This window comes from Heptranchias perlo, chromosome 28 (genome assembly GCF_035084215.1).
Source record: "Heptranchias perlo isolate sHepPer1 chromosome 28, sHepPer1.hap1, whole genome shotgun sequence".
Classification (NCBI taxonomy): Eukaryota; Metazoa; Chordata; class Chondrichthyes; order Hexanchiformes; family Hexanchidae; genus Heptranchias; species Heptranchias perlo.
In genome coordinates, this window is record NC_090352.1 from 35,659,407 (window position 1) to 35,684,731 (window position 25,325).

Consider the following 25,325-nt stretch of genomic DNA (forward strand, 5'->3'; position numbering starts at 1 on the left):
ATTAAGCCAAGAGGATATTTAATTTGTCCAAAACTGATGGCTCCATTCTGAAGCTCAAATGCTTCATTTCTAAAATAACCGTGCTAAATTGCATTTTAAAAATGAAGTGTTTAAGCATTGGTGCAATTCGGAGGAAATGGTGCAATTAAATAGAAGAGCTTCTTAAGCTGCAAACAAGCGGTTAAAACATGCAACCACTACAATATCCCATCGGGGGCGCGCACACAAGCTTCTTTTACTATTCCCCTATTGGGAGGGGTAAAGAAAATTGGCGTCGACAACAATCTGATGAGATATACAGTAGTTCATTTGTCTTCTTAATAAGTTTTGTTTCTTGTACATAACATATCAACTTGGCGTTTTCAAAAAACATAAAATGTCGCCAAATATTCATTTTAACAGGGCGGACACCCCTGGATCGTTTTTACGCGCGCAACCAGCAGCTGGCTGTCAACCGCGGACTGGCGGTAAATGCGCGCGCGTACTCGCGGCTCCGTGAGCGCGCACGGCAGCCTATTCTGTCAATCGGCCCGCTCGAGCGGCTGCTGTTACTCTTACTACAGGACGCGCGAGGAGAGAGAGAGAAAAAAGGGGGAGGGGGCGCAGAAGACAAATGAAAATAGGCGCGACAATACCGGGGACACCTCGATCTTCCACACGTTTATCACAGAATCGCAACTATTTTACAATTCCAGCCTAAAATTTGAGATTCTGAGGCGATTCCGTTTCGAAAAAGAGTCAAATTTGCCGTTATCCCCTGCAGAAAATCCGACTCCCGCCATTTTCGCACCCAATTACCCGGATGCAAATCAGGACGGGGCTTTCAAACAAATTAAAGTTTTAACCGAAAAAAAACCAATCGCGCGCGCGCAGATTTTTAAAACTTTTTTTCCGCGACCGCGAGGTTTTACTCTACCTAATGCAATAGGTTTCTTTTGATTGAAACCGGTTTCCAACATTAAATAATTTTTTACAATATAAAAAACCCTCTTACCATCGCTGCCAGCTTGTTGACCGCGGTCTCCATATTGAATAGTTTACATTCCGAAGGCGAACCGATAAAGGCCCCCTTAAGTGAGATGGATCGGAGCTTCCGATTCGGCAGTTGCTGCATGAGATCGGTATTCCGATTGGACAGGATGGAAGATCTCCTCCTGATTGGATTGCCGTTCCTCTTCTGTGGGGTGAAACAGACCTTCCGATAGGAGGATAGCAACAGGCATAACGCCCTGTGATTGGACAATCGTTGTACGCACGACGTCCTATTAGGCAAGAAAGAGGTGAGAGGCCGCACGGATTGGCTGGAAGAGCAGCGGGCTCACGACGCTTACTGCTGAGCTGTTGGTTGAGTCAGCTCGACTTAAGGTTGAGACACCCAGCGCGGTTGGTCGAGAGTTGTGCCCAAACGCGGCTCATGAAAGGCATTTTCCTATTGGGCAGTTGGCGCGAGCTTTTTAATTTAAAATTTTCGCCGCCGTTACTTGTGTCACGTTGGTGAATTTAGTTCAGTTGAGGTGAGTATTGGTGGAAGACTCTGGATTGTCTTTTTTTTGTGTGTGGTATTTAAAGATATCTTTAACTTGCTTTAAAAGAAAATATGTCAGCATTAATAAATGATTCTGAAGTGAGTGTGGACACCGCACTGGAACTGTAGGTTGCTAACAATCTAAGTCCGTGTCACTCTGCTCCCTTCCTTGTATACTAATAAACTCTGCTCACTTTCTTATCCTTCTACAAATAAACACAAGAACACGGTTTGCCGTACGAGTGGTATTTATTTATTGCTTCTATATATGCATCATTGCCTTGTGAAGTGTTCAAATCCCTCCATGGCCTCGCCCCTCCCTAACTCTGTAACCTTTACAACCCTCCGAGATCTCTGTGCTCCTCTAATTCTGTAAGGAATCTTACAACACCAGGTTATAGTCCAACTGTTTTATTTAAAAATCACAAGCTTTCGGAGGCTTTCTCCTTCGTTAGGTGAGCTATGTATGATGTTTATTACATTAAAGGACAAGGACACACACAGGCTACTTGCCAGACCCATTAATCTATTTCTATCCTTGGACTAAAGTGTGCTGGAGGAAGAATACTTGGAATACTGTGCACAGTTCTAATCTCCATATTATAGAGGGCTTTGGAGAGGGTGCAAAAAAGATTCACAAGGATGATAGCAGAACTTAGAGGATATCCTTATCAGGAAAGGCTGAGCAGGCTGGAGCTTTTTTATCTAGAAAAGAGAAGGCTGAGGGGTGACCTGATGGAGGTCTTTAAGATAATAATAGGATAGATGTAGAGAAAATGTTTCCACTTGTGGGGTGTCCAAAACTATAAAATAGTTGCTAATAAATCCAATAGGGAATTCAGGAGAAACTTCTTTACCCAAAGAGTGGTAAGAGTGTGGAATGTACTACCACAAGTAGTTGAGGCAATTGGCATTGATGTATTTAAGGCGAAGCTAGATAAGCATATGAGGGAGAAAGGGATAGAAGGGTAACCTGATTGGGTTAGATGAAGTAGGGAGGGGGGAGGCTCGTGTGGAGCATAAACGGCGGCATAGATCAGCTAGGCTGAATGGCCTGCTTCTGTGCTGTAATTTTGATGTAATACTGTTGTGTTCAACCCTTTTTTAGAAGAAAAAGACTTATATTTACATAGCACCTTTCACGTCCTCAGGATATCCCAAAGTGCTTTACAACCAATTAACTACTTTTTGAAGTGTAGTTACTATTGTGATGTAGAAAAACGTGGCAGCCAATTTGCGAACAGCAAGGTCCCACAAACAACAATGTGATAATGACCAGGTAATCTGTTTTTAGGTGTTTGTTGAGGAATAAATATTAGCCAGGACATCATTTAGAATCCTGTAACATGTTAATTTGGTTAGAGAGTACCAAATCTAACTGACTTGACAGGCTACGAGGCAATGCACAGGAGCAGCCTATTTCAGAACAACATTGGCAAGAGTCATAGGTGGTGTGAAGCGACACAAAAAAGAGGTATGATAAAAGGCATTTCAATCCCAAAATGGATCGGTGCACTGCTGTGACAGAATTGTAAGTCCTGCTGGAATAATGTGGTGATTGGAAAGCTGAAAACAAAGTTGAAAATTCCAGCTCTACATTATCGATCAACTGGCACCGATTGGTTAAGTGTTTTGAAACAATAACTTCCAGTTTTGAGGTGTTTGATTTTGTATTCAGTCTAAATGCAATGCCTGATATTCTATAACTTCTTCTACAGCTATGCCCAGGCTCAATCAGCGCCACAGGAAGTGGAAGATCATGAGAAGACGGCAAGCAATAGAAAAGGCCCAGAACGATAAGCGACGTCTGCTAGCAAAAAATAAACAGAATGTCTGTAAGACAAAGCCAACTACTCCCGAAACACCAGGGTAAGCATAATTTAGAAGCCATGTTGTAAATGAACAAAATTTGTTTCCTTTCTTCTTGCCTCCCATCCCAAAAAAATGTGTTGAACTGCTTTATTAGAATTTTTTTAAATCTTTCCAATTGATTTCAGGTGTCCTTTATGAGCTGGTAGCTTTTTAAACAATTTCTTATTTGTTTTTCCTTTATTTTTTCTCCCTTGCCCCCCTCAATCCTCATCCCAAAGTAGGCTTTCTGTCAGTCACTGCCCATCCTGTTGAGTGTCAATGTTGACATTTAGCTCTTGCTCCCAACACTGCTGCCAATTGCAATGGCCCTCCCAGTGCCTTGATTGGGATAAGCTAACACAGCACAGACCAAGGATTGAACTTGGGACCTTCCTAATCTGTGTGGCTCTAATACTTGTAGATCACTATTAACTAGTTTAGGTTGTCTGTTACATGGTTGTTGGAGGAACTTGAAGATAATCTAGGCTGACAGTTCAGTGCTGTACTGAGGGATTACTACACTGTTGGATGAGACATTAAACCGATCCTCATCTGTCCTCTCGGGTGGATGTTAAAGACCCCATGGCACTATTTGTAGAAGAGCAGGAAAGTTCTCCTGGTGTCCTGGCTGATGTTTGTCCCTTAATCAACATCATTAAAAATAGATTATCTGGTCACTTATCTAATTGCTGTTTCTGGGATCTTGCTGTGTGCCAATTGGCTGCTATGTTTCCTACATTACAACAGTGACTACAATCAAATGTACTTCATTGGTTGTGAAACACTTTGAGACATCCTGAGCACTACAGAATAGCAAATTCACTCTTTCTAAATTTAACTAAATTCTTCTGACTGTATACAGCATTTCACAGGATATGCCTACTACTACTCGATACAAATAAGTTATTTGACATTAATGTTTGTTCCCACTTTATGGCTAGTTTGTATGATGCATGTAGTTCACTTACATTTCTTTTTCGTTTTAAATCCAGGAAGAAGTACACACTAATGTCTAAAAGCAATTCCTTCCCGCATGAGCCAGTTCCTGTCAGGCTCATTTCTTTAGTGAATGTGAAGAACATGCTGAATCCTCTTAAGGCTGTGGTTTCCTCCATGTACTGCTGGTGGCTGAGCAGCATTAGGCAGGTATAAATGCAAATCATATCTTCTTTAATTCATATAGTACAGGTTATCTTTATTTTCCACAGCCAGTTAACTATGGTTCTGTAATTATCTTCTGCCCAACAGAATTGTATGAGTTGACTATAATTCTCTACTTCAACAATTTAAAAAGGATTTTTTTATTTCCAGTTTCCATTTTAGAACAGTTTGGCCAATTTTTATTTTGTATTCTGGTAAATTACCAGTAAATTGGAATTTGAGGAAATATTTCTTGCCAATTGAATAATAGCCTGCTGACACTCACTGTTGAGGCTCACAACAGCTACTTGAGGGAGGTACCCAATGGGACTCAGACCAAACCAGTAAATTGGAATTTGAGGAAATATTTCTTGCCAATTTACTGGTTTGGTCTGAGTCCCCTTGGGTACCTCCCTCAAGTAGCTGTTGTGAGCCTCAACAGTGAGTGTCAGCAGGCTATTTGACTGTGGGGGCTGAATGTGCTAAAGCCCACAACTTCACAAAATTGTTCTCATGCTCCAGGTTTAAGATCTGCCTACTCCTTCTCAACTTGGGCCCTGTTCAGTCCCCATGGCGTGCTTGCCCGGACCCTTGCTTCTATCAAGGCCTTCTGGCTTCTATCATTCATGTATTTCAGCAGTTCATATATAAGCCAGTACCAAATCCACTGTACATGATCCAGGGTAAAAGTCCCTCCAAGGCTTGATCCTGACACCATGCCTTTCCCTCCCCTCCCATACCCAAACCCCAACTGCCAGCCCAAAGTTCCAAATCCCCAGTTTCTTTTAAATGTGCAGGTTACACACCTCTCAAACAGCTTCTCCTCAGATCCCTACCTCCAAGTAGGTATATTTTGGATCTTGTATTGTCTGGCCTTTTAAAAGTTCAGTAACAGCATATGAAATGCACATTGACACAGTGGAAAACATACAGCAAAGAGTAGAAGTAGAGATTTATAGAACGTGTTTTGGGGGGGAGGGTGGTAGATGAGAGAAAGAGGCTTTGAGTTAAGTGGGCACAGAGACAAGTGAACACACAAAGTATTATGGTGTTGGTGAGAACAGAGGTTGTTACAGGAAGAGATCAATCTTTATTTTTATCCATGAGTAACATCTTGGGAGATCAGCTGGTCTTGTGGGTAAATTTGTGAGTGAGGCATACCTGTCTTCAAAATAACTTTTTTGGTGGGTTGAATGGAGTGCAGCCAAGTTCCTCCCCCTGCAGCTCACTTGGCTTAGACTGAATCTACTCTTTCACCAAAGAGGAATGTAATTTGTTTTTTTATATATAAACTTACAAACCAGTGATGGCAAGAAAAAAAAACCTTTTTATGTTGCCTCTTCTCTCCTCCCTCTTCGTTTTCTTCCACCCTCTCCTTATCAACATTTTGACTTCTGCTAGAATAAGGTTCTACAGGATTTGGGTGCCTTGGAAACCTTGCCCAGGTGATCATCCTTCAGCCCAGTGAATGTTGGCAGGCTGGTAAATTGTGTAGGCATCACCGCCAAACCCAATCCTGTTCTCACTTGGCATTGACGCACATGTATTTTCTAGCATGGGTTGATGGATTCTGATCAAGAACAGAAATCCTGGCCGCTTGTTTCTTTTCCTTCCCTTGTCTTATCTCCCTTCCCAATTATTGTGACAGTGAACCCAGTTGTATTGCCCTTACTACCATCCAGGTGCAATCAGTTAATTCAGTACAGTCTGAGAATCAAACCCAGGACCTTTTTGATCTGTGGCTCAGCTACATGCTGCCTTTATCAAATGATGTGGAGATGCCGGTGATGGACTGGGGTTGACAATTGTAAACAATTTTACAACACCAAGTTATAGTCCAGCAATTTTATTTTAAATTCACAAGCTTTCGGAGGCTTCCCCCTTCGTCAGGTGAAGGGGGAAGCCTCCGAAAGCTTGTGAATTTAAAATAAAATTGCTGGACTATAACTTGGTGTTGTAAAATTGTTTACAATTTATCAAATGAGTCAGAAGAGGGAGAATTAGAAAAATGACAATCCAATCTCGTTGCTTTGCTGATGATTTGCTTCTTCCATGTTTACAGGGCTTAGAAGTAGTGAAGGACACTCTATATCCTTCTCGTGTTTACTTGAGGGAGCTGAATGCACTACGGCAACATATTGAGATACTTGAGATGAAGCTAACACAATTGCGAGAAATCTTCAATGTAAACCTGGTAAATAGATGACCTCTATCAGAAAATAGTGTCTGTTAACAGATGATGCCAAGTTAAGTGAGAAAGCAAGGTTCTCCGAGGAATAGGAGAATGTTTTTATTTACCTGCAACGACTTGGCAAAGTGGGTAGATGAATTGCAAATTAAATTTGAGTACCAAGAAATACAACTAAAGGATACCAGTTGAAAAATAGCTAAAAGATGAATTAGTGCGATCACTAGTTGTATTCTGTTCAGTTGTGGTATCTGCGCTTACGAAAAGATGTAGAGGCAGTAGAAAGAATCTGGAGGATGACAAACCAAACTATGAAGAGGGGTTAATGAGTTGAATCTATTGTAACGGGAGGGGAGAAAGACTTTTGAGAGACTCTGATCCACGTCTTAGGAAATGGATATGGTGAAAGTACTTTGTACAAAGCGAGAATAAGTGAACCAGACGACTGACTCGGCTACATGCTTAACTTATCCATCCTTAATCACTGATTTCTGGAATAGATGGCCACCTAGTGGAGTGCATACTAACTTGGTCGATTTGAAAGTGTACCTGTTGAGGTTATCTAATTTGCAGTGAAGAGAATCATTTTGCCATTGAAATGTCCTTTTACTTTTGAAATAAATGTTCTGCATTATTGGTTTGTACATGTTAGATAATTGGCAAACGAACCAAAGGTGACATGAGGAAAAACTTTTTTTACGCAGTGAGTGGTTGGGATCTGGAATGCACTGGCCGAGGGAGTGATAGAGGCAGATTCAATCATGGCCTTCAAAAGGGAACCGGATAATGAAAAAATGTGCAGGGCTAGGGCAGGGGAGTAGGACTAACTGGATTGCTCGTGCATAGAGCTGGCGCGGACTCGATGGGCCGAATGGCCTCCTTCTGATCTGTAACCTTTCTATGATATGACCACCTTGACAGAGATGGGGTTATTAGATACACTCAACATGGCTTCTGGAAAATACGGTCATGACTCCCCAACCTGGTTGAATTTTTTGAGGTAGTTACTAGTTCGGTAGATATAGATACTCTGGCTGACACTGTATACCTTCACTTTCAAAAATCTTTGACAAGGTGCCACACAATAGGCTACGTATTAAGATAGTCCTGTGGAATTAATGGACAGATTTTGGGTTGGACAAGGAATTGATTGCATTCTCATATGCAGATGTTTGTTATTAATAGCATTAGTTCTGCATGGGAACCAATTACTAGAGGATTCTCACAGGGATTGGTGTTAGGGCCACTGGGGAACTGTCTGTAAACTTGCGGATTATGCAAAGATTTGTGCGGGTGTTAAGACTTTTAGATGAGAAAAATAGATTACGAGAAATGGGGGAATGCCCTCTGGACCCCAGTAGATGTAACTTAATACAGATAATTGTAGTGTTATGCTCGTGAGCAGGGTTAGTGCCAAGCATGTGTACACCATGCAGGATTGTGAACTTAAGTAAGCGTTGAATCCAAAGTGGTTTTGAGTGCACATCAATGAAAAAGTGGCACAATGACTCAGACTGGCAAGCACATTAAATCCCCAAGTTGTGAAATCCCCCTTCTCCTAGACAGTTTGCATGAGTCCTTTATTTTATTTAGAAATTATCTGCACCTAATATGTAAACTTAATGGGAGTATAATTGCATTCCAATGTGCAAACATAATGGAAGAATCTATTGTATAACACGGTATAGCACATCCTTTGTATTTATGTGTTAATGGGAACATCAGTTGGTAGTTTTAAATCTTGTCCACTGTTCCTGAATTATGCCCTTCTATCTTTTACAGGAGTCTAATAATGCAAAAGCTGCTGAAATATGTTGCTGCCGAAAGTATGTTGACTTCTCCCCAGGCCCCACTAAAATACCAGTATGGCCAGTCCAGCCGATCGTTAGTCGTGCCATGCTGCTATCACCAGTTGGGGCCCTTCCTCCGCCACCTCCACCTCCTCCACTACCTCCTCCTTCAGTGTTTCTACAGAAGCCTCTACAGATTCAGCGAAAAGCTAGGAGTGAGAAATCTTTGCAAGTGAGTGTGTGCCAAGCTGTGGAATTGTTTTGCTATGTTCCAAAATTAGTTGAATAATGTGTAATTTAAAAAAATATATTGATAAGATTGTAGGACATTTTAATATTTATTTACAATTGTCGAAGTGTTAATTTTGTTTTCAAATAATTCCTCAACACTTGTAAAACTAATGAGACTTTAGGTTTGTTGACTCTTAATAAAATCCTGGTTTTAGGAAGATGTCAATGTGATCTACATAGCTTTGTAAGTTGGATACTTGAGTCAAATCGCACATGCAGAATGAGGAGGCAGCCTCGTAGAGGCCTGAACTCAGTCAAATCCATACCTGCAGAGTGCCAACTTGGCTCAGTAGTTGGCATTCTTGCCTCTGGTCATGCATTCAATGCTCAGGACAACCCTTCAGTGCAGTAGCAGAGGGAGTGCTGCTTTGTTAAAGATGTCGTCTTTTGGATGAGATGTTATACTGAGGCCCTATCCACTTGTAAATGATCCAGTGGCACAATTTGAAGAGCGGGGAGTTCTCATTATGTCCTGGCCAACATTCAGCCCTCAACACCATCACCAAAAGGTCAGATTAACTATTCAGTCGGCACTTTTGCTGTGTTTAAATTTCAAAACTAACTGGTTGTGAAAAGCTTTGAGATTCTGCAAGACATGAGGTGTTAATTGCAAATTCTTCTTTTATGGCAATGCCCAGCCAGTACTGAATTTTCCCTGAAGTACAGGTTCCAGAAAGAGTACAAATTCCTGTAAATTGGTATTCTATCAAAATCCTGTAACTGGCATCGTCTAGCAGGAAGAAAGGGATTTTGTGGGGAGGAAAATTACAAAGCCTACATATTTCCTTTTTGTTTTAAAAAGAAGTGCCATTATAGGGTCTACAGTATTTTAATATTGAAACTGCTTCCTCCCCCTCACACCATCACCAACACTTACCCTGTAGGGATGAAAATGTACAATGTAAGTTTTCTTTTCTCGCCACAGTAAAGGGAATTAATACGGTGGATCTAATGAGACATCTTGTGCGTAGCCAGAGGCTGAGTGTATAAATTGGGGAAAACGCAAGTTTATTGGAGCTTCTATTCTGTAATAGACTGCCAAATTCAAGTTGTGTTCCATTCGGTTCTCGATTAGGAGTTGGATCGATCTGTGAAGTGTGAAAAGGAGGCCATAGCATTTCTCATCAGGGAGTAAGGAGCAAGAAAAATTCAGTGAAGTTTCTCTGAGAATTTAAATGTTGGGCATGTCATTCTCATGTGTATGCTTCTGTGCAGCAGAATTATCAGGAAATAGCAACCAGGATGAACAGCTGACATTGGGAGACCAACTGGGCATTTTGGGGGATTTGTCCTTACTGTAGCTGTGGGTGACAAACTACTGTAGACAGTTTTTAGAGGGAAAGTTCTTTCCACCTTCATTCACTTTATCCTGTAAAATTAGGGATGTTTTCCTTATACACCATGACAATCTAATGAATGCACTCCTGACTTTCAATGCTGCTCACTTTCACCAGTGCTAAAGTTTACTCCAGCATCGTGTCCAATATTTGCAGTCTAGCCAATAAATGTCATTCTCTAATTTCTCGATTCTTCATCCGCAACAGCAAAATCTGGGGTATACTCTTAAGAATAGATAATTTCTAAATAGAATAAGGACTGTGAAATGCAGATGCTTTATTGATGACTCTTATTGCATTTGCAGATAGTGTCTGAGGAAATTGGTAGACCGCCATCCATAACTATGAAAGATTTGCTTAAAGTAAAATTGAAGAAGACTGCGGACCGATTCGAAATAACAAAGGTTAGTTCTACTCATAAGGCTATTTGTTTTATTACTACAGATTGTGCTGTTGTTGATGAACTCGATTCTTTCCCCTCAGTCTGGTTCAGCAAATTCTGAGCCGAATACACCGTTGCAGTTCAACAATAACTTTATTAGAGTAGAACTTGGAACTTGGTCTGCAGCATTGATCTGGACTCCCGATAGAGTCCCACCTATGCTGGCAGAACAAGACAAAGAACATACAGAAAATACACACGTTTATACAGCTCAATAGGGGTTGGAACATTGTTAGCATGAGTGTCAATACCAATCATAAGCCTGGCATAGGTTGGCCATGAGGGGTTACCTCACTACAGGCCAATCATGGACAATACAGTTAGCTGATCACGCCGCAGTGACAGACATAGATGAATGTCTCTTCATCTCCTAGCTTGGAATGTTTTCCCCCAATCATCCCACATCCTTATCAGCCAACCTGTAATGGTCTCTGGCTTCACTAAGCTCATTATTTCTATTGATCACCCAGCTGCAAACTCCCTACACCAAACTCCCTACTCCCTAATGGCAACATGTCAATGATGAGCATAAGCAGACCCCAACATCTAACGAGTTACTCATCTCACTATTAGCCTTGAAGGGGCCCATTGTTCTAACCTAGGCAGCTTCTAATTAACCCTTGCTTGTCCTATTACTACTTTTCTACTTTGCCACTTAGACATTCTCATTCTCATTCTTTGCCACTTAGACATTCTCATTCTTTGCCACTTAGACATTCTCATTCGTTAGACATTCTCATTGTAATGTTTTGTGTGGCATCCCTAGACTGAGAGGATGGATGGGCCACTGTCTGTGACGGTAAACGATTTGCTTGAAGTGAAACTGAGGAAGACCCAGAACAAATTAGAAAAACCAAAGGTGAGCACTGTACAAATCTTTCATTTTAAGTAAATCTTTCTGGAATTCTCAAACGAACACCTGAAGGAATGGGATAGTTACCACAAGTAGTTATTCCTGTTGCTGGGATGCTCATACCAAACTAATACACACAAAATAAAAACAGAAAATGCTGGAAAAGCTGAGCAAGTGAGGCAGCATCTGTGGAGAAAGAAACAGTTAACATTTCAGATCAAAGACCTTTCATCAGACCTGGAAGATGTTGGAGTTAAAGTTTTTAGGCAAGTACAAAGCCGGGGAAAGGGGAGGGAGGGAAGGAAAGAACAAAAGGGAAGATCTGTGATGAGGTAGAGGGCAGAAGTGATTAAATGACAAAAGGGATGATGGCGCAAAGCAAGAAGGGTGGTAATGGGCCAAGTTAAGAAACAAAAGATCGGTCTAGGGTAGCTGTAAATGGCGCCAACAGAATCATAACCAGCAGCTGCAGTCCAATAACTTTTTTAAAAATTAAAAATGGGAGCAGTGATTATGGTCTGAAGTTATTGAAATCAATGAGTCCTGAAGGTTGTAAAGCGCCTAAACGAAAGAGGAGGTGATGTTCCTCAAGCTTACGTTGAGCTTCATTGGAACAGTGTAAGAGGTCGAGGTCAGAGTGGCAGTGGGACGGGGAATTAAAATGGCAAGCGACCGGCAGGTCAGGGTCACGCTTGCGAACAGAGTGGAGGTGTTCAGCAAAGCGATCACCCAATCTGCGTTTGGTCTCCCCAGTGTGAAGGAGACTGCATTGTGAGCAGTGAATACAGTACATTAAATTTAAAGAAGTACAAATAAACTGCTGTTTCACCTAGGAGGAGCGTTTGGGGTCCTGGACAGTGGGAAGGGAGGAGGTGGAGGGGCACCCATCTCCTGCGCTCGCATGAGAAGGTGCCGTGGGGAGGAGAGCGGGTGTTGGGGGTGATGGAAGAGTGGACCAGTGTGTCAGGGAGGGAACGGTCCCTTCGGAATGCTGAAAGGGGAGGGGAAGATGTGTTTGGCAGTGGGATCACACTGGAGGTGGTGGAGGCGGAAATGGTGGAGGATGATACGTTGAATGTGGAGGCTGGTAAAGCGCCCATTGTGGTTCTGGGAGGGAATGGAATGAACATAAAATGTTGGTTCCAAACTATAGGAATTTTAAACGACAAATATAGAATCATAGAGTACAGAACGAGGCCATTTGACCCATTGTGCCGGCTCTCTGAAAGAGCTACCAATTAGTCCACTCTCCTGCTCTTTCCCCATAGCCCTGTACATTTTTCCTTTTTAAGCAGAGATCCAATTCCCTTTTGATAGTTACTATGAACAAGTAATGGCTGTATTTATTTCTTAGTTAGCCAATCTTGAAAGGAATATTACTTAATTTGACAGGAAGACTTTTCACTTCAGAGTTGGTACTGTAGTTTTTTTTAAACTGCATGCAGTTTGCAGAAGTTATGTAATAAGCTACTGATTTTACTAATCCATAAATGTGACTGGAAATTAAGCTCTGTGAACATTAGTGTACAAAAATGAATTTCCTTTATCTGCTGAGGTGCTAATCTTGTTTAAAATAAACTGGTTAACTTCTCTGTTAGGGTAGCAGACAAAGGATTATGAATTTGTTACATATCTATGCTAATATTCAAAGAGCTTAGCTGCAAGGTAGTGGTGTCCAGCTATGTTGGCTGTCTTCCATTTAAATTGTGATCAGAAAATACATTTAACATGGAACTAATTAACATGCAAATTAATGTAAGCATCCAATCTACCCACTGAACCATATAAGAAAAAACACCAGTGTTGAAAAGATTTTGTGCGGTACTGTTGTCAGGTTTGTGTTAGACAAAGCTGATATTTTTCTGTCTTCCCACCCCATTATTACATTGCTACCATTCCACGCACCATTTACTGAAAGGGTAGGTAAAGGACACTTCACTGCCAGTTCTATTTCCCTTGCTAATTTTCTTCTTTTCCGTGCTGATAACTCCTTGCTGGGGTATAGTTTGCCAAGTGCCACCTCACCCAAATGGCCCACTAATGAATTAAGTCCTTCCTTCTCTTTCCCTGAATGATGAGCTGTCTATAAGGGGATTTGTGGGTGTAAAACCCATACTTACCAGCCCTTGGCAACTGGGAGCAGCAGTAAGTTGTGTGATTGAGACCATTCTTTTTTTTTGCATCCGTTGTCTTCAGCAGGTGATGGGGATGTAGTCATTTTAAGCTATTGTCTGAAGTACTGGGATTTATTTTTTGCTCATAGATGGATACACCAGGAAAGAAAAGATCTCCTTTAGTCACAATCTCTGATCTACAAGGCTTTAACTTGCAGGCAAAAGCTAACCAACTGCAGAAACCAGCAACAAAGATGTAAGCACATGAGGTTCTGTAGTGACTGATTTTGTGAACTCTAAACAGCACAATAAAATAAATGTCACAGAATGATTTTAATTGTAACCAGTGTAATCATTTTATCTGCAATGTGTTTTTTTTAAGCTGGTGAGAATTTTTGTTTTAATTCAAATGTCAAAATTCACAAGATTTATGCTATTAAATATGGAAAGTATAGATTGTTAAAAGAAAGACTTGCATTTATATAGCGCCGTTCATGACATCCCAAAATGCTTTACAACCAATGAAGTATTTTTGAAGTGTAATCACTGTTGTAATGTAGGAAACGAGGCAGCTAATCTGAGCACTGCAAATCCCACAAACAATCTATTAATGACCAGATAATCTGTTTTAGGGATGTTGGTTGAGGGATAAATACTGGCCAGACACCAGGAGAACATCCCTGTTCTTCTTCCAATAGTGTATGGGAACTTTTACAGCCACCTGAGAGGGCAGACGTCGGTTTAATGTCTCATCTGAAAGACAGCACCTCTGACAGTGCAACACTCTCTCAGTACTGCACTGGAATGTCAACCTAGATTATGTGCTCAAGTCCCTGGAATGGGACTTGAACCTGCAACCATCTGACTCTGATGAGAATCCTGACCAGCCCTTTGAACTAACAATTCCTCAAAACACAATTGTTTTATTTATATTTTGAGGATATCGTTAGACCTGAATAGAACAATATTGTTTTGAGGAATTGTTAATTCTCCGGAGCCCCTTTCAGCGAGGAGTTTATTGAGCCAAGCCTTTATGTGGCTTACTTGAACAATGACCATGCTTTTACCCAAAGTTCTAATGAAAATCCACTTCCATTTTCAAAATAAATAATTTTGAACACTTCTATGTGATCTTTTTGCCAGAAAGACACTCTTTTCTTAGCTTTGAACTTTTCCACAGGTGCTGCTGATTACGATTCAGATTGACTGAGCAGAGCCAGAGGTGAAGCAGATTATTGGTTCAAATCTCCCCAAAAGAATGTACAGTGCCCTTTTTTAAAAAAAAATAGGTGTCTAATTATGGCTTCTGCATAATATAGAGCTTGTGGTATCAAACTGAAGAAATGGCTAATTATAACTTGAATTTTTGGATTTTTTTTTTTAGAATCACTCTAAATAGCCCTGTACTGGATCTTCGGAAACGTCTAAAGAAAGTAGATATAGAAAGGTAATATTAGCTAATAAAGGTCATTATTCATATATTTAAATATTAATCTTTTTAACCAGCTATAATGATCCATATCCATTTCAATCTGTTATATCTAACTTATTTAGAAAAGTGAGGAAGTGATTTCTGTTGCAAATTTGAGCCTCAGCAGAAGTTTGTTGCAATGATCTAGTAATGTAGTGTACTATTCTGGAGCATAATAAGCAGTTGATTCATAGCTAGAAAATGTTCTTCACTTTCTCCTCTCCTTGTCTCTGAAGACATTGACTCCAGCTCAGGGTACAGTTCCAGTTGAACTGGTTGTCATCTAGTATCTGGTCCAAGATACTTTTCTTCAAATGATCCTAGACAGTGCACATTGGCAAGCTACTGGACTACAGGTGGACATCTGACCAGTCTGATTCCGTCTTTCCCCCAAATTCCACACTTGCACTTTCTAGTAGGGGTGATTGGATAATTATCGAGGGAAACTTGCTTAATTCTCTCTCTTCTCTCTCTCTTTCCTCTCCCCACACCCACCAAACAAACTGTAGCACTCTACTGCTACTCTTGCTTGAATCAACTTGCTCAGCATTCTAGGAAACAAGCATAGGAGCTTCTGGTGTCTCAGGCTTACCTATACACTACCTTTACTACCTGAGCCATTGGGAAGCTTTTCACTTTTTAAAAAATTTCTTGCAGTTATTTTCATCCCTCTTAACAAATTTCCTTTCTACTCCCTCCCTCCTCTTTCTCTCTTTTCTCCGCCCCCCCCACCCCCAACCAAAGAGACAGCAAGCTGCCAATCCAATTGATCTTGGCAGGATCGAGGTTTAAATTGAAGAAGGTAAATAACCTACATCCACAGCACTTTAGTGGCTGAACCAAGAACAAACATTAAAATGCTGTGACTGTATACTGCTATACACAATTCATCATTTACAAAACATTTATTAAAACCGCTGTTCAAAACTTCAGATGTAATTAGAACTTTGCTCTGTAAAACAGCTGATGCCAAAAATACTTTTGTTGAACAATGGAAGCTTGTGTTTTGAGAAAGTATTGAATACGATTGCTTACCCTATAAAGTATTTGGTTGCAGGAGCCCTGGTGGAACACCTCTCTATAAGGAGAACAGAGATACCGGGTCAGGACTGACGCCAGTTATGACGCAAGCGCTAAGACGGAAATTTGAGGTAATTTAGGTGAAGCAGTTCATTTACTTTGTAAGGTTCCTCCTCCAACCCCATGGATAAGTCACATTGCAACATTTCTTTTGTCCATTGCCAAATAATCTGTTATTTTCCCCCCAGAATACTAGAAAAGTGTATTTCCTTTTCCCTTCCAACTTTATCCTGAAAGCATTGAATCCTTGTTGGGGTATAGTTTCATGGTTGCTCTCTGGTTCCTTTTCCACACTTCATGCATAAGGCTAGATGATGAGTGTCGATGGGCTATTCTTCTGTCAGGGCATCACAGATGAGCCAAATACTTTCCTCTCCCAACATCTACATCTGCACTCTTAAACTAGGTGTCGCTGGTTAGTGACCAGCAATGGGAGCCTCTTTTGTCCACCAACCCAGGGCTGGGATCAGCTAACTCAGCAGTCTGGGCTTAAACCTGGGACATGTCTAGTCTGTGTGGCTCAGCTGTTCAATGTCTTGTCCAGCTCAGCCAGAGGTTCCCAAACTGGGAGATATGATGGGGTTACCAAGAGGACATAAGGAGGACACTAGCTGTAACTCACTAACTGGTAATGCCTGCAATATGTATTTTCTCCATGAGTGGTGCTGTAGCACTGCCTGCATCACACTGATTGATTCCTGACTCTGCTCTCCAAACTCATGCATTTCCTGCAAAAAGCTGTTTGCCTTCTGATCTGTACCTCTGCAATATAAACTTCCTTTTGGAAATGCTTATGAGCCCTGGGGTTCCCGCTGCCATAGATAGATAAATAAATAGCAGCAAGTCGGTACCCCCATTCCCCCGCAACTCTGCTTCAAAATCACCTGCCGAGCTTTTTTTTTATATCCCTACATCGAAGTCCTCATGAGCCCTTGGGTTCCCGTGTGTTTACAGGGAGCAGATAAATAGGCAAAAAAAAAAATTTGTCTCTGCCTCAATAAGTACTTTCTTGCCCAGTCTTCTGCATCTTTCTAGAAAGTTTGTGTTGCTGCTTGCTTGGCATCGTCTTAAATTGAGAAATAAATTAATAATGACATCGGCACTCGGGTCTGGCTGTTTGTACAAAAAAAAATTAAACTTGTATTTTACCTCCTCCAAGGCAACCGAAGGATTCATTACTCCCTGTTCCAACCCCCCCCCCCCCCCCCCCCAAACAACCTGACCACAGACCCATCCTAGTTCCGTCTGCAGAGGATTGTTCATCCTGCCCCTGGCTCGCATCCCCATCCAGAAGAGAGGAGAGGCCTGCAATTTTCCATTCATTGTTGTTACTTACACTTGCATTGTAGCTGGGTAATTTCTCAGATCTGCTCACGCGTTACTTCCACCATGCTTTTGAGGAAGCAGGAGATTATCCGAGGAATTTCCTGGCCAGAGGTTCTAATGATATGATTGGACTTCATATTAAAACCCAAAAGTGTAAGGGAGCAGATTTAAAACTGCTGCGGTATTCTAAGTTACGAGTTATATCTACACTGACATTGATGCATGCAAAAATAATGTTTGGGAACCTCTGACCTAAATTAAAAGAAACCAATATTTGTTTGATTTGTGAAAGGTAAAACTGATGCCTGTGTAAAATAGATGCTTTGGAATCCGTTAGCAGTTTGAGTTAACAATCTTTCTGCTCTGTTTCAGATGGCTCGTCCCAAAAGTCCTCCTTGCTGCCGCTCTCCGCACACCAGCTTTGATGAGCAAAATACATACTAACTTTCCTCGTGCATTATGTTTTCATTTTAAAATTACAAAGAATTTTAATGTTTTATTTTATGTTTTTTGTATATACATATAAAAAAAACGTGTAAATCTCACTTGTACATGATGTGCAGACCAATGGACTCTGGCTGAAAGTGAGGATGCTGTGCTTTCCATTACATTTGGTAACTATTCATGTTCAGCCAGCATAGCTGTGATATGTGCTGTTGTAGCACTCCTACGGTTAACTGATGCTGTTAACTTAATTGCATTGTGTGCTCTATCTCCAAGCTTGAGACTGGGAAACAGAACTATGCTGATTTAAACCACAAGGTAAATAGTCAAGTGCTTTAATTGTTTCTTTTTTGGGAATAGCTCTATTTTGGCATTGAACCTACATATATCTGCACTATAGCCATTAATTGCATGGCTTGTGGCACCATTGACTGTTTACACAGTTCTGCTTTGACATTTTTAAATTGGGGTTTAAGAATGCAGAAATAGCTCAACTCTTGGCGCCCATTTACTAGCCCTATTGGTTTTCCCTTTTTTTTAGTTAATTCCCCTACATCTTTTTAAATATTCAATACTTGAGATAATTCCCTTGACCAATGAAAAAAATATAGTTCTGGAAACAACTGTTTTTCATCTGTAGCCTGTCCCTGAAGTCTGATTTATCCAAATTATTGGGGCTGAAAGAATTCAGTGGATCTTGGTCTTGGATCTCACATCAACCTGAGTGGACTGCAGTAATACAAATTATAGGTAAACTAATTGACTATAAACTACAAAACCTTTATCGATAGCATTACAGATGCTACAGCATTCTCATTACTTACACTGGGAGATAATAAATTGATGCTATATTTGTGTTTGCCACCTCTTGATTTGTGGTGGGGATGAAGTCATCTGGATCATGAATTTTCAATAGTTACTAGTTCTAGGTTAATTGCAACACATTTAAAGGAAGCATTTTAAATTTACTGTAATATATGATTTGAAATATGTTGCTCGGATTCACTTTTTTACAAAGCTCCCAGATATCCACAGTGCGTGTTTACAGTAACTAAGCTATTTACATGATGCAGTTAGATGTGTATTTCATAGGTCTGGTTATTCAGATTTACTCCAGTCAACAGAAAGTAAACTCTGTCCTACTGCAAAATCTGACCTATCATTGCTGTGGTTTATGACCAGTGAAAATGTGTACCCATATTTCAAAAAGTGCTTTCTTTTCATAACCTTGACTTGGGGACTGAAATGTTAACTTCCCAGTAACACTTTTTCTAATTCAGGTTCTCTTATTGTATGAAGCAATTCTGAGCTGCTGGATAGAGCTGTGAATGTGCTATTGACTGTGCTGGAAAAAGTGAACACCATCTAGTGACCAACTGTGTTCAAACATTCTCATGAAATGTGTTCACTTAGTTGTGCTAGTGACCATTGTTCTGTTTGAAACTGCCAGAGTTTTTTAGATAGACAGACGGACGGACGCCAAGGTAGTCAGGATAGGGTTAAAATGATACGTGAAATATATATGATGACTTTCTGCCTTTGGCACAGCTGGGAAGTGAATGAATCAGCTGGGTGGGAGTCAGCCCTTAACCTTTATTGCACAGTAAATGGATACAAGTTGAGACTATGGACGAGCCCTAGTTCTGTGCACATTTGATCAAGGGGAGGGTGGTTGCCAGTATCCAGTAATCCTAAAAATGTAAGCATTCCCTACATCTCCAAATGAGTACTCCCCTGCAGTAATTTTAGTTTCCCTTTTAACAACTGCACTTGCTTTAAAGGCTGAATCAGAAGGGGCTATGAAGGTGTGGGCAATGTAAAGACCACTATTGTTTCCAGTTATTGATTGCCCATAAACATTGTTTTATCTTTACAGGAGCACATTTTGACAGTTGCTTGCAGAGCAGAAAAGAGCTCTGTCAAATTATGTGGCAAACTCAAAAGTATCAGTGTTACCTGTCCCCAGTGATGTGGAAATCGTGTTGCAATCTTGTATATCTGTCTAACAGTACCATGAAAATGGCCCCAATGTTTTTCACTTGTCTATATTGCTTGCCTAGCTACAGAACAAAAGGGACACTTGGAAATGTTTTCAAATTGAAAACAAGTGATTCACTTTCACCACCAATGTGATTCTGATGTTTACTCTAATTTTCTGTGTAGTCCTTAACTATGACTACAAAGAGGTGATATGATTGGAGCAGTTCCTGGGTATTTCTTATTCACAGGTCTCAAAATGGAGGTTATAAAATTGTACAGTTTTCAATTTATTGCAAATATACAACATTTAGCATCAAGCATGTATGTTTTAATGAGGTTTTCACCAAACTAACTTTTGGAACTGGTACTGGGCTATAATAACCACAAGGACTCACTTCAGCAGTATCCCACTATTGTGTGTTTCTTGTTCATTTAGTGGGGTTCCTGCTGGATTAGAAGTCTGAGATGCTTGATCAATTTAACAGTAGTGTTTCTCCATTTTTAACCATGGAAGTACTAGATACATAAGATCCTAACCACACAGAGCTCGGTATATTCAGAATAACAGTCACTGTTTATCCAGTGCCATTCCTGTGTGTTGATTTTAAAGACTGTAGAAAAGAGAATTGTCATCAAGCATGAACTGCAAACCGTTTATGCCATATTACAATTCCTATTTCTGGCTTATGTATTAGGTGCCACTAAGATTTAGCTTGAGTGAAGGAAATTCAGGAGAGTAGTCTGTTCAAAATACTCTATTTACAATGGAGAAACCATTTTTTGAAGTCAATTTTCTGAGTGTGTGGACACTGGCATGTACACTAGACCACACTGATGTCAATGACTGGGAGCAGCCCTGCGCCTCCTGGAGTGGATTAATTGAAAACAATAGGAGCATATGATTTCTGACCCACCTGGAAGATGCCACGCCATAAGGAGAGGAGCAGGAGAGAAAGTCAGACCAAAATTCTGTACTCTTGTTTGTTTTCACTACATAGTGGAGGACTTTAAACAAAAAGAATTTCCTTGAGCTTGACTAGAATGACTGTTACAAAAATGGTCTTGCAAAACTCTTTAAAATTTGCACATTTGTCTATTTGGTAGCACATAGAAGTGTGGGCATTATCAATGAAGCTATTGCAAAATTAAGCAATCAAACCAGTAATGGAGGTTGCACTAGTCCCATAGGTTGTAATGTTGAAAGATTTCACAAACTGTTTTTATCAATTTTTAAAATGTTTTTTGTATTGACTGCTTTTTTTATTCCTTTCTATGTAATAATGCATTTTGGTCCTTGGTCATACCCTTCCAGTGGATTAAATTTGCTTTTTATGTTTTTATTTAATAAACAGTCAACACCTGAATCGTAATTCCCTTCTCTATCAAATACAGAAGTTAAAGTTCCATTTTTTTTTAAATGAGCAATATGGACAGTGGGGAGGCACCAGTTGGCTGCAAGTTTTTCTGTCTGAACTCTTGACAGAGGGAAGATGACCTGACAACAGGAGCATAAGCACACTGGCCATCCTGCTTTCCTGTAGGTTACCTGATTGAACAAAGGGACCTTTCTCCACTGTAATTACAGTATGACTGCCTCGTATTCATTGTTTAATCTGGGTTCTGTTTTCATTGAATTGGGCAAAGCTACATCGTACTTGCAGATTCATAATAGTTCTGTGAATTTTAGGTCAAGTAGGGAGGTTGAGTCAGTGAGCTTGCTGTGCATGTTCTGGTAATAGTACCTATAGTTTTAAACTATGCCTGCTACGAGAGAGGGAATCGTTCCAAACCAGAAGTGAAAGAAACTGTGTTAGAGATTACATTTCCATTTGTACATAGGACTGTGTTGTAGGTTATATGAATATACCATATTATGGCTGTTTTCTTTCCCTTCTCCCCCTCACCACACCTACCAGACATTAAGGCCCTGTTGTAATCTGCAGGCCTGCTGTATTGAGCAGTGTACCCTCTGATGTTACTCTACACATGAGGCTATCAACATTTATTCCTGGGTTTGTCCTTGAATTGCCTCCTAAATTATTTTACATCCCCATATTTCTTAGCTTTTTAACATTTAGCCTTCAATGAACAATAGTGTAACCCATCACTTCTACTACATTCACATTGCAGATTTTTTTTTCTCTCCTAAACACTTCTTCCCCTTCCCTCTGGCTCTTCTAAATTGAATCTTTGCTAGGGTCTGGTTCCAATCCCTCATCCAGTGCTAGCCTAGACAACTGGTTATTTAGCTTGTGAAAAGCAGGGCACATTGCAGCTGAATCTGATCCTGTCCTTGTGCAGCATCCACATATATGCATTTCTATCGCATGTGTATGCAGCTGGCTCCCAATTGGCTGTCGTTTCTGCCCTTGGCCAGCCACCAATGCTGTGATGCATCAGAGAATCCCATTCAATTTTTCCCACACCCCCTTCTCTCCTGCTATTGTTGTAGACGATATTCTCAGTATACAGCAACTGAAATAATATGCTAGCAAATCAACAAATACAGACTTCAAGATTATGCTCACACTGTAGACAAGTAGGAATCTGATGACTTCGCAGACCCCTCTCCAGTTTTTTTTTAAAAAACCTCTGGTCTAGGCTCGCATATAAAGAACGGCCAAGAGTGAAATAGCAGAGGATGCTCAGTGCCTGCAGAATCATACCCAGCAGAAAAAGATGCCACCAGGAGAGGATAAGGGGAGAAAAGCAAAAAAAAAAAATTGCAAACTAACCTCCCATGTTCTTTTTCTCTTCACTGAATTAGCCTTCTGGAGAAAATTTGTATGTATTTACAATGGTTTTCTGAAGTAAATAATGGTTGGTACAGAATTATGCAATATGTTAATTAAGTGTTCATTCTAAAGGAGCTGCTTTTCTAAGTATAAACAGCCTTTGCAAATGAATAATTCATGTTCATAGGGTCTATTATAAATATGGTAATTAGCAAACCTTCCAACCATCACTCAGCAACCATGTGACATTTTAGCTGCCCTGTTTTCTCTCTCATTGTAACCTCTTTCCCTCTTTTCCCCCATCCAGTGACTCTCATGCTAGAATTTTCTCAATTTGAAGCACTAAGGTAGATAGAGTATGGACAGTTTATCTTAAGTTATTTCACTCCTCTTCCATAACCAAAAAAATGCCCAAAACACTGACCCAAACAGGAATCAGATGGCTTAGGACAGTGGTTGTTTCCAGTGGGGTCCCTCAAGGCTCAGTACTTGGTCCCTTGCTTTTTGTGGATCTGGAATGAATCTGTAAGGCAATAAGGCACCCCAGAGTGTCATAAAAAAATATATATTAATGATTTGGACTTGAATATGGGGGGGGCTTGATCAAGAAATTTGCAGATGATACAAAAGTTGGTCATGTGGTTGTTAGTGAGGAGGAAAGCTGTAGACTGCAGGAAGATATCAATGGACTGGTTAGGTGGGCAGAAAAGTGCCAAATGGAATTCAATCCAGAGAAGTGTGAGGTAATGCATTTGGAGAGGGCAAACAAGGCAAGGGAGTACACAATAAATGGGAGGATACAGAGAGGCGTAGAGGAAGAGAGGGACCTTGGAGTGAATATCTACAGATCCCTGAAGGTAGCAAGATAGGTAGATAAGGTGGTTAAGAAGGCATATGTGATACTTTCCTTTATTAGCCGAGGCATAGAATTTTTTTTGTATTCGTTCATAGGATGTGGGTGTCACTGGCAAGGCCAGCATTTATTGCCCTTCCCTAATTGCCCTTGAGAAGGATGTGGTGAGCTGCCTTCTTGAACCGCTGCAGTCCGTGTGGTGAAGGTTCTCCCACTGCTGTTACGTAGGGAGTTCTAGGATTTTGACCCAGGAACGGTGATATATTTCCAAGTCGGGATGGTGTGTGACTTGGAGGGGAACGTGCAGGTGGTGGTGTTCCCATGTGCCTGCTGTCCTAGTCCCTCTAGGTGGTAGAGGTCGCGGGTTTGGGAGGCGCTGTCGGAGAAGCCTTGGCGAGTTGCTGCGGTGCGCCGGTGGTGAAGGGAGTGAATGTTTAGGGTGGTGGATGGGATGTCAATCAAGTAGGCTGCTTTGTCCTGCGTGGCGTCGAGCTTTTTGGGTGTTATTGGAGCTGCACTCATCCAGGCAAGTGGATATAAGAGCAGGGAGATTATGCTAGAACTGTATAAAACATTGGTTAGGCCACAGCTTGAGTTCTGGGTACAATTCTGGTCACCACATTTCAGGAAAGATGTGATTGCACTACAGAAGGTACAGAGGAAATTTATGAGGATGTTGCCAGGGGCTGGAGAATTTTAGCTATGAGAAAAGATTGGATAGGCTGGGGTTGTTTTCTTTAGAACAAAGGAGGCTGAGGGGAGATTTAATTGAGGTATATAAAATTATGACTGGACTAGATAGAGTGGATAGGGTGGTAGAGGCAGAAACTCTCAACCCTTTGAATTCTATGAAATAAAGTATGTTTTGAAATTTTTAAAAAAGTGGATCTCTCAGGACGAGGATGTAGCCTGGGTGGTGGTGAGAAAGGCCCTCCCAGTGCAGTCCTTCCAACACGCACAGAACCTCAGCCCCACGCGAGCTGCCCTCTAGGCTGTGGCGGGGAGGAGACTGTCTTCCACCTCCTGATGGACTGCCCCTTTGCGCAGAGGGTGTGGAGAGAGATACATTGGTATCTGTCCCGATTCATCCCAAACAGTGCAGTAACACAGGACGCTGTGCTCTATGGACTGTTCCCCAGGTCGCACACCGAGACAGATGTCACCTGCGGCTAGAAGACCATCAACTCGGTGAAGGAGGCTCTTTGGTCTGCCCTAAACATGCTGGTCTACCAGCTGAAGGAGCTGTCCATGACCAAATGTTGCCGACTGGTTCACTACAAGGTCCAGGAGTACATGCTGTGGGACACACTAAGGCGAGGTGTGACTTACGCATAGGCCCTATGGAGAAAGGCCACCGTGTAAGGCTCCCCCACCTTGTATCGTACTCCATGAGTCATAAGAAATACTGTGAATTGTAATAATGAGATTGCTTGTGTACGATCTGTAGTGTTCTTGCTTTGAAATGTACAGGTTTGGAATTGTAATATTTACTTTGAACTGTGTCTACCTTTAAATTCTATGAAATAAAGTATATTTTGAAATTTAAAAAAGTGCACATGAAAATATTTATTTATAAAATAAATCCTCTTATTAGTCAAGATTGATAAATTTCCATCATTTTTAAGTGAGAAATTTTGGTTAAGGAGGCACTTATGCAACTTACAATCAATCCTTTGATATAAACAACTCAAAGTTTTGCTTTTTTGAGGGTATAAAATGTCCCTGTTTTGCTCCAATTTTCTATGCTCTCTGCTATGGCTGAAAAGGCAGTTTGGTCTCCCAGTCTCTGGCTTCTGTGATTGTTGTTCTGGGCCAGCACTTGTATGTGTGGAAGGCGACAACATTTCCTCCCTAGAGGCCAAGTGCCCTCTGCTTGCCACATTCACTCATCGATGAGGTGCCGAT

The 25,325-nt window shown here is 41.0% G+C and overlaps 2 protein-coding genes across 3 annotated transcripts in view; one reads left to right on the forward strand and one right to left on the reverse strand.

The window, feature by feature from the left end:
* Positions 1 to 1,071, reverse strand: part of ska2 (spindle and kinetochore associated complex subunit 2) — a 40,932-nt gene extending 39,861 nt beyond the window's left edge. The window contains exon 1 of one of the 2 annotated variants that reach the window (XM_068008471.1): positions 995 to 1,071. In XM_068008471.1, the coding sequence (XP_067864572.1) occupies positions 995 to 1,027 (33 nt within the window). In that variant the 5' untranslated portion in view covers positions 1,028 to 1,071. The remainder of the gene's footprint in view (positions 1 to 994) is intronic. The other variant, XM_068008472.1, reaches the window with a different exon arrangement.
* A 2,174-nt stretch (positions 1,072 to 3,245) lies between these two features.
* On the forward strand, positions 3,246 to 21,144 carry prr11 (proline rich 11). Its single transcript, XM_067967952.1, has 10 exons — positions 3,246 to 3,394; positions 4,369 to 4,522; positions 6,579 to 6,710; positions 8,487 to 8,726; positions 10,428 to 10,526; positions 11,331 to 11,423; positions 13,681 to 13,787; positions 14,916 to 14,978; positions 16,060 to 16,153; positions 17,781 to 21,144. The coding sequence occupies exons 1-10, from the start codon at positions 3,246 to 3,248 to the stop codon at positions 17,850 to 17,852; spliced, it is 1,203 nt and encodes a 400-aa protein (XP_067824053.1). The 3' UTR covers positions 17,853 to 21,144.
* The last annotated feature ends 4,181 nt before the right edge of the window (positions 21,145 to 25,325 follow it).

Bases quoted from the DNA above. Each gene is read 5' to 3' on its own strand.
- prr11 (XM_067967952.1), top strand. From the start codon at position 3,246: ATGCCCAGGCTCAATCAGCGCCACAGGAAGTGGAAGATCATGAGAAGA. The intron at 6,711-8,486 runs GTAAATAGATGA...TATCTTTTACAG, and splicing joins AAATCTTCAATGTAAACCTG to GAGTCTAATAATGCAAAAGC. The intron at 16,154-17,780 runs GTAATTTAGGTG...GCTCTGTTTCAG, and splicing joins CGCTAAGACGGAAATTTGAG to ATGGCTCGTCCCAAAAGTCC.